Source organism: Falco rusticolus, chromosome 5, assembly GCF_015220075.1.
Source record: "Falco rusticolus isolate bFalRus1 chromosome 5, bFalRus1.pri, whole genome shotgun sequence".
Lineage (NCBI taxonomy): Eukaryota > Metazoa > Chordata > Aves > Falconiformes > Falconidae > Falco > Falco rusticolus.
The window spans coordinates 11,777,468-11,790,560 of NC_051191.1; the positions used below are offsets into that span (position 1 = coordinate 11,777,468).

At 41.0% G+C, this 13,093-nt stretch overlaps 1 protein-coding gene across 1 annotated transcript in view; it reads left to right on the forward strand.

The window, feature by feature from the left end:
• Window positions 1-4,510: 4,510 nt before the first annotated feature.
• ASZ1 (ankyrin repeat, SAM and basic leucine zipper domain containing 1) overlaps window positions 4,511-13,093 on the forward strand; it is a 42,105-nt gene continuing 33,522 nt past the window's right edge. Inside the window, exons 1-3 of the mRNA XM_037388219.1 lie at window positions 4,511-4,615; window positions 6,230-6,326; window positions 11,960-12,082. Of these exons, the coding sequence (XP_037244116.1) occupies window positions 4,511-4,615; window positions 6,230-6,326; window positions 11,960-12,082 (325 nt within the window). The remainder of the gene's footprint in view (window positions 4,616-6,229; window positions 6,327-11,959; window positions 12,083-13,093) is intronic.

The window sequence follows — 13,093 nt, forward strand, 5'->3', positions numbered from 1 at the left end:
CATGATGCTGGTACCTAGGAGGTCCTGAAAAGGATTCAGGATTACACCATGTCCATAAATTCCCCACTAATTAGTTTATGTGGTCTCCTTTTGACGATAGTTTAAGGCTTCTACCAGAAAACAAATTTCACAAACAGAAAAACAGTTGGTATGCAATCTATACTCAAGCTTTTGGCAGCAGATTTAAAGTTTTACATCACGTACTATCAGAAAGATTTGGCAAAGTGAACAGGATGAACATAGCTGTAAAAAGTGAATTACCAGAAACAAACCAGCTGAAATTAAATGCTTTCCATCTATTCTAAGTCCATTAGAACAATGCCTGAAATAACTATGAATAACTCAACTTGCTGTAGCGCAGCAGCTTATAACAAAATTTCAGGATGGCAAAACTAAAGCTGGTTTAACACAAAGGGTGGTTTTACAGACCACAGAAAGGACACAGATCCCTTTAGTACTTTTTACAGGATAAATGCCTTACAGTCCAGAGTGAAAGTCTGTAATATTAGCCCTTCTTTATACTTGAAATACCTTTAAAATAAAAGATACTACAGGTATATACAGGTCAGCTGAAAATTCATCCAGGACAACCTAAAGTTTGTTTCCCATTTCTTTCATGAATGTGGCCCGTGAAATTGCAATCACCTGTGCTACTTTACAGGATATTTGGCAAATTATGCAAATTCCTGTATGATATTCTGCCTTTCACCATGGAACTGGCACAGCTGGTACTTCACCATCCCCCAGCTAAAAATTTACTGGGAATTTGCCAATTCAGTAGACCCAGAGCTACTAAATCTCTCTGGGAATGATAAACTCAGAATTATTAAGTCCCTTCTTTCTGGAGCACTTCTTGCTTGCACAAGGACTTCTTTCCTCCTCTGTATGAATAAATTAGGAGAACATGAAAGGAATGGATTCAAGACCTTTTATCACCTGTCCCACAGTTCAGTTGTTTTGTCAAAGTAATATCTAGCTAACATTAAGATAAAGAATCACTGAGTTTTCACTCAAAGTATTTTTGCCACAAATGAAAATTACATAAGAATAATACCGAAAGGGCATAGACTTATTCAGAGTAATAGCTGTGATAGAGAACTATGTAGAATTGCACTTAAAATGCTACTGCTGTTAAACCTCTAAAGTATTAGCTGCTGTGTTGTTAGTAGAACGTTACTGCAGTAGTTAAGATTTACATCATTCTCTTTAAACATTTACCAATTCTGATTCTCCTCCCAAGAGCATTACTTTCCTAACATCAAAGCCCTTACATATTTGCTGATTCAGCCTTCTGGTCTGAAACAGAGGAAACTGAACCAGTTAAAATACTCTGGAATTGTTTGAATAAAAGATTTTATCTTTGCATGTATCAGTCCCACATGAGACAAATCATAAGGTACAGATAAAAACAGAGAAGAAATTCAGACAACTAATGAAATCTATTTAATATCAGAAGTAATGAGAGAAGATTAAAATTCAACTGGTGAATAAAACAAGCCGAATGCAAGTATGGCTGGCAAAGAGGCTGACTGAAGACAGACAGAAAGTGTATTAAGGACGTTCTATTATTCAGAGCAAAAGTAGGTTCTTACAAGAACACTGTTATTTACTGCACCCAGTGATTGCTATCCTTACTATTCACTGTATTTTCAACAGGTATGTTTAGTACAGGCAGACATGCAAGTACACGGAACTAGACTACACACAGATTAGGTACTTATTTTAGAGTTGGCTTTTAGTGCTTGCTCTGATGCTCTTTGTGATAAAGGAAATTAACCCAAGATGTTTTCCCAGCTTGAGCCATCTTGTAATTGCCTCCTGGCACGTAAAATGAGTACTGCATAGCAATAAGGAAAAGATGTTGGGAACTGTTCATACCAGAGTAAGTAAAAACATACTGATATTTGGCAAATATGGATGATAGCCCGGACCTACCATACTGTCAACCAAAATGAAGAGTCTGCTTAGCTGAAAAATGTAGACAGACTTCAAGGTCACAAATGAACTAGAGCAAGAAGAATGTTGTGAAAAAGAAGAGGGAAAGTCCACACTAACAGTAACGTCTGATTTACAGTTCCAAGCAAACACACAAGGAGACATCATCTGCTACCAACTTCTGCATGATCAGCATGTTCACATTTGAAACAGCTACCAGGTACACGGGTTGCAAGGCTCTTCTGCACTATGAGTTTTTGCAGGTTGGGTTTTGTTGTTGGTTTTTTTTGTACTAGGGACTATCAGGCCTGCTACTGAAGGTTACTTTTTTAAAGAGAGGTGGCCTCTGAGCAAAGCAGCAGCATGCAGGTTCCATTTGAAGCATCTGTTGTGGGATTTTAAATTGTACATGAGATGGTGCAGAGAAAAGGGGGGGGAAAACAACACACCAACCAATCTCAAACCTTGAAACCTGAACCAGGACAAAGAAATCACAACTGTCAAATAAAAATAATTGGTAGCATATTTAAAGTAAGGAATCTATAGAGAGTACCACCATCAGTTAGAAACAACTCTCTTGCACTGCAGTGGGTCAACTGCAAAAAAGTCATGCTAAGTTGTCTTTAGAGTTCAGCAGCTACGGATATAAATTCTACCAGCAAGCCCACGTTCCATAACACAGCTGAGCCAAACAGAATACTAGGGAAGCTTGATCCTGGATACAGAAACTATAATGTTGAGGACTCGTAGACTCATATAGATACCAAGAACCTAGATGATAATGCCATAATTTCTACTTTTCCTCTGGAGGCAGAAAGTGATACTAGAAATCTTCAGGCTAGTGATCAGAAAACTAAAACCTCTTCAGAATAAAATTTACAATTTCATAAGAACTGACATGGCTATAAAATATTTTATTATTTCATCCAGTAAATTTTTTATCTTCATTACCAATCTAACTTAAACAGACCTTTAGTACATGCAGGTAAATCCAAAACAAGCACATAAAGCTAAACCTTTATATAAAAAGGTATGTATTACAGTTGACTCAAATGTAGCATCTTTTGTTCCAGGGAGGGTGTGTGACAGGAAAGGTTTTGCATTTCTATCAAGTTTCCAGAACTGGAAGTTTCTTTCATGGGAGTTCATCTAAAATGTTCAGCTAGCTCTATACCAGAGTTCCTCATTGTTATTAGCCTGACTTTCATAATACTTTTATGCAAACAGGTTTTCATATTTTACAGACAAGCAATTAAAACCCAGAAAAAACAGCTGTTAAAAATGCCAGGAGTACACAACTGAAATATGAGGATCATGTGGGTTTTTTCTAATACATGCAATTTTTATAGTACTTAATATGTTCTAAGCGCAGTTCTAGCTAACCTGCAAATTCCCAACATAGTAAAAGTTGCCTTACACAGGAAAAAATACAGTCATTGCAGCCACACTGCCCACAGCCCCGGCCACGGCATGCACCAGGCTGTTGTAGGAGGCGATGGAAGACATGGCCGCGGCTCTTGCGGGCTCCGCTGCCAAAAAGAAGAAAGAAAGAAAAAAGGAAAAGAGGAAGAAATACTTCACAAGCCACTTTCTAATAAAGATGAGTGAAATTTTTGTTTAAACGAATTTCCCAAAAATTCCATTTCTGTGCTGTCATGGGTGCAAGGACTACACTCATTATTCCATACAAGCACTTGCCTCTTCTCCAAGACCAGGCGTTTTCCCTTCTCTGCTCTCTTTCATTCAGTGGAAGACCAAATTAATTTCAGACTGGGACAAGGTCAGCGCTGAGCTGAAAAAGCAGTTTTGCCCGTGGATGAAATACAGAACATTGCTCCTCATCTGTTCTTCAAAGAGTTCCATGTGAACCTCGCGATGGATAAGACATTATTACCTGTCATTAGAAAGAAATCGAACTATAATTCTGAAATTAAAAGTAATGCCCATGTATACCCAGGTGGGAGAAAGCAGGGTGGAATTTTAGCTCATTATGCTAATGATGTTCAACCTTCCCCACATTAACTGTCACCACCACAGGCTTTGGCTAGGTAACAATGCATGTACATACACGTAAGTAATGTAACTGACTGCTATTAGGATAGGTGGCATTTTAAGAGTGTATTAACAACAACAGAAATTAAAGAGAGAAAACCTTCTCTTTTACCTTAGATTTACACGTATATACCAATCAGAGATCTAAAGAGACAACCTCACACGCAGCCCAGCCAGGTTTAACTAACACCTCACAAAACAGCTGAGCCGCTCGTAAGCTGTGTTACGTGCCCATATACTTATAACCATGGTTTTTATTGGTTTCTTTTACCTAGCACTGTAACGCACTGACCGGGCTACCACCTTCACCTCACAAACTACAGCTACCCAGCCCCGAAGCAGGCGCAGAGGAGTGTGTCCCTCACAGGGCTGCCGAGGACCCCACCGCCCACCCGCTGACTCCCACAGGCGCGCACGCAGCACGCGGCGGGCCGTCCGCGCGCCGCCCAGCCCTCCTGCGCGGGAAAGCGGCGCGGGCGCCGCGGGCCACGTGACTGGCCGGCGCGGAGCGGAGCGGGGGGTCATGGCCGGCGTGCCCTGGGGGTCCCGCGTCGTGGCGGGCGGCGACGAGGACGGCGACAGCGACGAGGACGGCTGGGATATCGGCGTCGTGAGGCATGAGCCTGAGGTGGGGCTGAGCCTCTGCTCCCGGCTCCCGCGGGCTGGCGGCCGGGTGGCCTCAGGGTGGCGTAAGGCGAGGGAGGGCGGTGTTGGCCTGAAACCGCGGTGAGGGGCGCGGGGCTCGGCGGGCCTGGCTGGGGAGGGTGGCCTCGGGAGGGGCTGCGGCTGGTGCCTCCTCTGATGATTTCCTAGCAGGGTAATAGCGTTGTACCTTCAACCCAGGAGTAAATAAAACCTAAATTTTGAGGCTTTGTCTTATGTAAAATCTTAATGTTTATTCAAAACGCTTCTCTTCCCCCTTAATAACAGGCCCTAGTTCCTGTGTCAGTATGAGAATAAACTTGAGAGCAACTGGAGCCAATAAAACTGTTGTCTATCTTAAACTTCTGAGCGTTTTTTTGCAAATATGAAGGTTTAAGTGATTTTATCGCATCTAATGGGTGTGAGGCATATGGTTGTGTGAGGCAGAGGGAGATTCTACAAGGCTTTTTAGCCATCAGTTTGTTTCGTGCCTGGAATTGGAAGAAGGAAGTAACTGAATATTGACAATATTCATGCTAAAGGTTATGGTCAGTTTTTCAGGGGGTTTCATCTTTAACTTGGTTCCTATCCAAAGGTGCACATTATTTGGAAATCATTGGCTGAGTAGAACAAAAATAAGGCTAAATTATTATATTGGCAGTTTCTCACCTCTGGTTTTCTAGACAGTGAGCATTTACTAAAATCTTTACAAAAGGTGTTGGAAAGATAGACTACAGTGTGCTGGGGAAAATTGTGTAAGTCTGAGTTGTCACGTTATGATTTCAAAACTTAACATGAAATACAACTTCTCTTCCCATACCCGCTTCTGTCAACAAAGAAACTAGTGAATAGTCCTCCACTTAGCATTGTATGTAAGTGCTTTGTATGAAGTACTTGGGTATGTTTTGTATAATGTAAGGTAATGCCACCACCAATCTTCAGCTGCATTTGCAGCTTTAATAGAGAACAACCCTGTGATGCTTTTGAAAGGAACTTGATTCAGGGAACTGCCTGATGCATAAACTAGCCTTCTGGTCAGGGTATTTTTCAGCCAAATCATTTATGATGCAGCAACACAAACACTGCTGTCACACAGGAGTAGGAGAAAAGAGGAACGGTAACCCTTTCCAGCGATGGATTCATGCTGTACTAAGGCACACAGCTAGTCATTTGAGCTCCGATGCCCCAAAGTCTAACTTTTATGTCTGATACATTTTTTGATGCAACCTGTGAAATGTACAAAAAAGGTACAGAAATGTGTTGCTATGTTTTTCAAGTGCCAGAAGATGAAAAAGAATTTTAATTTAAATGAATTACCGTTAGGAAAAACTGAGAGCAGTGTAGGAAGATAGCAGATCTGTTGAGAAAGAAGTTATTTACGTTTTCAAAGAATGGAAACTTTCTGAAAAGTTAATTTTAAAACTTAGTTTTACAGTAGAGCCTAAGCAGGTGTATAGAAGAAGGAAAGTTTTACCTTGCTCCTCTCCCACCCCTCCTTTGCTTTGTCCTTACAGAGATCACTAGTGCTTCGATACTGAAACCAAGTTTTTACTGTGAAACATTTACTAGGTTTTGACTTAACTTTTCTTTGCTGATCTAGGAGTTGGATCAAATGTTGCAGGCGAACAAGAATGAAGCTTTAAAGAAGGCTGTGTTTTGTGGTGATGTGTCATTAATTGAAGAACTCTTAAACTCCGGTGAGGACAGTCATTTATGTAGTTGAATATTTTTAATTGAACTTGGCAAGAACTCTAAAGCTTCAGAGTTTCTAGTTTTAAAATAACGTGTCAAGTGCATGTAGGGATATGTGAATGTTTCCAATACATGATATAAGCTCTTACTTTAAAGATGGAATTACTTTTTCAGTGACTCAGCATGCAGTATTCCAGCAAATTCCTTCTAATTTATATTCCCTTTGTCAGTCAGGAGCCCTGAAAATTGAGAAAACTATAATGTGTGAACTATGAAATGTATGAAATAAACTTTGTTTTCAGATGCATCCTTAACCTGAAAATATCAATTACTGAATTTGAGGTGGTTTAAACTGAGAGTGAGAATTCAGTGGGTAGTCTTGCTTTGGTGTTGGAAGGTTGCTGGGGGAGGTAGGGAGGGGAGACTGGCTTTTTTTGTTTTAATGCCCCCCCCCCAGTTAAGAAATTGCTTTTTTTTTGTCACTCACAGCGCTGTTAGGTTTCTGGTATGTGCTCTGTGTAATACTGCTGTCCTGGCAACATCAGTTGGACAAAGATTTTGTGATTCTGAAAGGTCTAATAGGGTTTATGTGGCATTTCTCTCTAAAAAGTAGTTTGTCTTAACGCTAAAAGCTTTTCTTCCTGTTCTGTTACTCAGTATTTGTCTGTAATGTGTTTCTGTTACTCAGTGTTAGGAGGATTGGATCACTTATTGAAGCATCCACAGCAATCAAAAACCACATAGCTGAGTTGACCTGCCTAGTGATAATTGTCAGGAAGTTCTGCTTCGGCAAGCAAGCAGAATATGGTAGCCAAGAGCTTGTTCTCCAAGAAAAAACTGTTTTATGGCTGGACAAAATTAGTTTCCTAGTTAGCAGTGATTTTGTTATGAGTTTTTAAACAATTACATTACTTGCCCTTTTAGAATACTGTTTGTCACTACAGTGGGGGAATGGTTTTCTTTTTAAAATAAGTAAAAAATATTGCACAGGATGAAACATAGAGATGTAATACAGAGTAAAATGCATCTTCTCCCTTGCTTTGAGAAAATATGTTCTTATTTATAGGTAGAGTGTTTAGGGGTGTCTGTGCATCAGATTGCTTAATTTTTTTTGTAGCAGCCCTCCATTTTTAATTGCTTTATTGTAGTCATACTGCAGTATTTCACTTTCTGTGTTAATGCCTGGTACATACTGAGCAGTTCTGTGCTGTCGGAAGACAATGATAGATGTCTGTAAGAGCATAAGGTCAGGCCAAAGATTCCTGTAGTCTAGTGGCCTGTCTCCTGAAATGCACAAGGTATTATCACAAGAGAATCTATGATTTCCTGAAAATACTATTAACAGTAAATTTTGACCCATGCAGTGCTGTCCTGCAAAGCAGTAGAACACAGTGCCTCTCTAATAGGAGGCCTTTCTGAAGAAAGGTAACACTGTCCTTCAGAGCATGGGTGCTCAGTCAGATTAAATCTTTGCCTCCAAAGTTGCCTTTAGTGTATGTTCAGTAGAGCTTGTAGGAGGCTCGCTACCAGCACTCAACCAAACTCAGAGTTTGTGTTGGAGGTGGATTACCTAGCAACAGCTGGGGCCATTCTTGCAGACAGTGTGAGAGCCTGTCTTCTGGCTTGCTTAGCCATTGCCTTAAGAATCTTTGTACAGAGCTCCTTTAGGAAATGAACAAGTGCAATGTCTTCTCTTACCCCGACTATAAAATGGCAACATACTAAGAACAACTTGGTTCTTAGGGCGGCCCCCGACATAAGAAGGACATGGGCCTGTTGGAGCAAGTCCAGGAGCACCACAAAGATGACCAGAGGGCTATAGCACCTCTCCTGTGGGGCCAGGCTGAGACACCTGGGATTGTTCAGCCTATAGAAGAGGAGGCTTCAGGGAAACCTTAGAGCAGCCTTCCAGTACCTGACGGGGGCCTACAGGAAAGCTGGAGAGGGAGTTTTGACAAGGGCTTGTAGTGCTAGGACAAGGGGGAATGGCTTGAAACTGAAAGAGGGTAGATTTAGGTTAGATACAAGGAAGAAACTCTTCACTATGAGAGTGGTGAGGCAGTGGCACAGGTTTCCCAGAGAAGTTGTGGATGCCCCGTCCTTGGAAGTGTTCAAGGCCAGGTTGGATGGGGCTTTGATCAGCCTGGTCTAGTGGAAGGTGTCCCTGCCCATGGCACGGGGGTTGGAGCTAGATGATCTTTAAAGTCCTTTTCAGCCCAAACCATTCTATGATTCTGTAAGCTTCTGAAGTATGTGTCACAAAAAGTAATGTAAGTAGTAGGGTCAAAGATGACGAGCATTTTGGTCTGCTTTGGGAGTGGAATATTTAACACCATATAATTAATATGTTCATTTTCCTCAGATGGAATTAAAAGTTAGGACCTCATGACAGTTTAGGCTGATCAAAGATGGAGCTAGTCAAATCTTCTTGCCAGTTTTCATTCAGCAGTCAGTTCCACTCCTGTCTTTGCATGAGTGCTGAAGCTCATCTGATCTTTTGTGAGCTGGTGCAGGGAATGAAAGTATCAATAAACTATAGGAGTGAGAGGGATGTGTGCACAAATAATTTTTCAACCAGTCTAGGAACTCTGAAGGCTGAGTCAGATGAGAACCATAGCTGGCCCAACAGTGGGAGACAGCAGCAGATCTGGTGTAAGTCAGTTTTAAGGTATTGTGGAACCACAGCACAAACTGCTGACAGACTTAAATCAATATGTCTATGAGAGAGAAGGCTTCTAGAATCGAGTGTTTTAGAACTTTTTCCTCAGCTAAATTGGGTGTGAATGTAAATGGATTATAATATGAAGAGCTGTTCTTAAACTATTCAAGACCTTATTTTTTTGGTATCAAGCATGGAATTTTTCACCATAGAAAGCTGTAGACAGAGGTTGGTTGTAGTTTTTTGGACATTACCTTGTTAGCCTTTTTGAAATTGAGGTTACATTTTCTGTGTAAAACCAGCCTCTATACCATAACTATCACTAGCCACAGTCAACAAAATATCTGAAAGCAATATGAGAGGAACTGTGGTAATCACAGAAAGAGCATAATTCTTCCTTTGCTGTTCTTTTGCTTCACCATTTATTTACATGCTTCATGTGATTTCTGCTGTAGAGTTCATCTGGGTCTGGAACGTATTTCTCCGCATTCCTAGTTAGAGGAGAATATTTATCTGTAACTCAGATTGTAAGAAAGCATTGTATCTGCTTTGCCTCCTAGACATAATTTGTGAGATTATGTGACTGAAAAGCTCCTCTGCTCATGCCCACAAAGGAGGTGGAGGAACCCAGGGCCCATCATGGAAGCAATCAGTCCATCACAGACACATCTGCACCAGCCCAGGGGAGCAGAGAAGCCCAAGGGGTGGCAGGAGCCCAAGTTATGGACTCAGAGGAAGGAACTCCCAGGGCCGTCATAGGGCCCTTGCATCTGGGTGGCAGTGACTGTAGAGACAGGAGTGAGTGAAAGGATATGTCAGCTACAGGAGCTGGGTCCAGGGGTCAGAGGCCTGGTCTGTCTGTGATGCCAGTAGCTGGAGGAGGTAGATCTGCCCCAGAGGGGAGCAGGATGGGACCATTGGTGCTATTGGTGTTCATACGAGTGCACTGTCTGTCTTTGTGTGTGGTGTGTGTGTATGTGTGTGCCTGCTGTGAACACACGCACAGCACTGACACTGGTTGGACCTGGGGTTGTGGAGCTGCAGCAGCCTTGCCTCTCTCTGGCTATTGGATATGGCCTGATTTTTCACTAAAAAATTTTTTCAGGCCCTTCTTAAGGCCCTTTTTAAATGCTAAACTAACACAATTTACTTCAAGAGCAACTCATGTAATGAGGGAGTCTGAGTAGTAACCAAGGGGAGACGTTTCTGGTTCAGTCAGCAACTATAACCATGCAGCCAAGAAGCAACACAACCATTACAGTTTCAGCTGTCCTTTCTTTGTCTTCCTTTAGGACTCAAGCTGGTTTGCATTGTGACTTTCACACTGTGTAGTACTTCAAGGCAGTCACTACAAAGATGGCAGGAGACCACACAGAACAAACAAGCTGTAACACAGCTTAGACCATTGTACTTCCAGTATTTAGAGTTTATTAAGTCTCTATATGCCTGCCAAATAGATCTTTTGTCACTATTATTCAGATGCATAGTAAAATAAAAAGCTTCAAATGGGAGATCTAGTTACATGGACTGCTTTTCTTAAGAGGAGAAGGGACTTCTTAAGGCTGACGGAGTGCCAGCTTTCTGGTGTTCCTTTCTTGCTAGTGTTACTTCAGTGGACTATTGGATATCAAGACTTTCTAAGTTCTTGAAGTGACTCATCTACATGGAAGTTCAGATACGACTTCTAAGGGATGCTTGCTGGCTCCCCTTGTAGAACTTGGCTGTGGGCTTCAATGAAACAGTTTGTATACTGCAGACAAACTGGCATGCTGTGACAGTAAGGACTGCAGCTAGTATGTATGCATTACTAAGATTTGATCATGAATTCTGTGGCTTGCAGGTGTTAGAGGTGTTAGAACACTTCAACACCTGGCTTTCATTGAATGTTACCTCTGTTCTGATTGCTTCTACAGTTCCAGTGATCTTAAACAGTTGAAGAACCAATCCAAGAGCAGTGACCTTTTACTCCCTTAGCCTGAATGACTGTAGGTTGCTACACTGACTTGAGCATGTCTTTGACAAACTACCAAGGCAGGGAAAGTAAATACAAATTTTGCATGAGAAGGTATGCATGTAGCTTGACTGTCACAAATTTCTTAGGACAGTTCTGATTTTTTTTCAGAGCTGTCTCTTGTAAAGAAGTATTTTTGATTATCCATAATCACCGTTGGACTAAGTTGGAACCAGCTGATGGAAACTGTTCTGGAGGAAGTAATATTTGAGGAAGAATTGAAGGAAAGATGATTCCTCTTATTGCAAAAATGTAGAGAGATTTTTATTTGAAAGTTGTTAGAACACTGTCTTGATCTGGTACTTGGTTCTTGGTGAATTTGGGGGAGGCTGTCTGACAAGCTTACTTCTAGCCGCAAAGGAAGACATGGCTATTACAAAGAGTAACAAACAGATCCGGTGGTTGTGACTGAATCTTGAATAATCTTCTATTTCTTCTTTCTGTCAAACTAATATTTTGTTAGTACTGTATGCAAAACTTGTATCTGTTAGTTAATGATATTGCAAGGCAGAGAATTAAAGGAAATGTGGAGCAGGAAAACCCTAGTCACTATGATCTTAATTGATTGACAAACAGTTTGCTGCCACAGCAGTCCACTTGGCTTGGCAGGAATCAAAATTTTTAATTTTGATTGAAGAAAGCGATTACACATAAGTGGAGAAAACAGAGATTCTGTGCACTTCCCTGAAACTTAAATTTGTTGGTTACATTTTCTTAAACGTAGTCTTTCTGTGGTACTTAACTTCTTGGATTGAGAATTGAGCTTCCTTGTTGTCAGTTTTAGAAGTTTTCTGATGTTCTAGATAAAGTGTATTACAAAAATGGAAATGGTATAAAAAACTTTTCTCCCTAGGACTAAATGGAAACAGTGTGTAACCTTTGTAATGATACATATTGAGAGTAAGGTTTATAAAAAGCATGTTTATTGTGGTGCAGTTTTATGATTTCAGTGTCTTAAATTTTGACAGGTATAGGCGTAGAATCTAGCTTTCAGTTTGGATGGACTCCCCTGATGTGTGCTGCCAGTGTGGCTGACTTTGCAGTAGTGCGTCTTCTTCTGGACAGAGGTGCTAATGCATCTTTTGAAATAGGTAAGATGTAAATGAAAAATACTGGCCAGGAATGTTCAGTACCAGACATTGTCCTATCCTTATTCTCTTTTTACATATGTAGGGCGGAAAAAATCAAAGTTCACATTGGAACTGAGACCTAGAGTAGCTTTCACAGTTTTGAAGGAAAAGTAGGAGTTTTAAAGTAAAAATTGTGTTCTTGGAACTGATCTGGAATCAGTTGATGGGTTTTCTTGTTTTTCCTCAATCTGTCTCCCCACCCCCCACCCCAAGTACTCCCAGGCCCAACTACTTCCTTGTTCAGGAATTGTAGGATAAAGTTATATAGTTAAAACTTCCTTTATTACATGCTGTTATGAAGTACGCACATGCAGAAACCAGCTAGAATCCAAAACAACAGGTAGCTTCCAGTTCATGGGAAAGTAATGTAGACTTCTCCGAAACAAGAGAATTTTTCTGTTAAGTGAAAACTTTTTTTCAGTGTGTTGCTAGATCACCTTTTTCTGCAAGAGTTCAGTGGAGCTTCTAAGTAATACCAGTTCCTCTGTCAATTTTTATGGCTTAATAATAACTTTTTCCTACTTAAACTGTGGTTAACTTGCCAGTATTTGTAATAGTAGTAGACTGAAATGCTGATGGTACAAATCTGGCTCTGAAAATTTTCTTGAACTTCTTAGCAGCTGATCAGAGTATGAGATTGCAGTAGGTTGTCTACACCAAAAGCAATCATGCCCTTGAATAACTGGCCTTGTAGCCAACTTCAGAAAACTTCCATGTGGCTGCCTACAGCTGTGGCAGCCTGCGCCTCGGACCTGGTGCTTGTTTATAGCTGTAGAGAGCTATAAATGAGGCAGAAGCTGCCGTGGACAGCAGTTTCGGCTGACTGGTTAACCAACATGCATGGCTTTTTTTTTTTTTTTTTTTTTTTTTTTCAGTGTGCGATCCACTGTTTGCCCTAAGTGGCACCTTGGTTGGATCAGGTTTCTAGGCTTGTTTCTCTGTTAGTCTGTGTAGGGAAACAGTAGCTAGGGC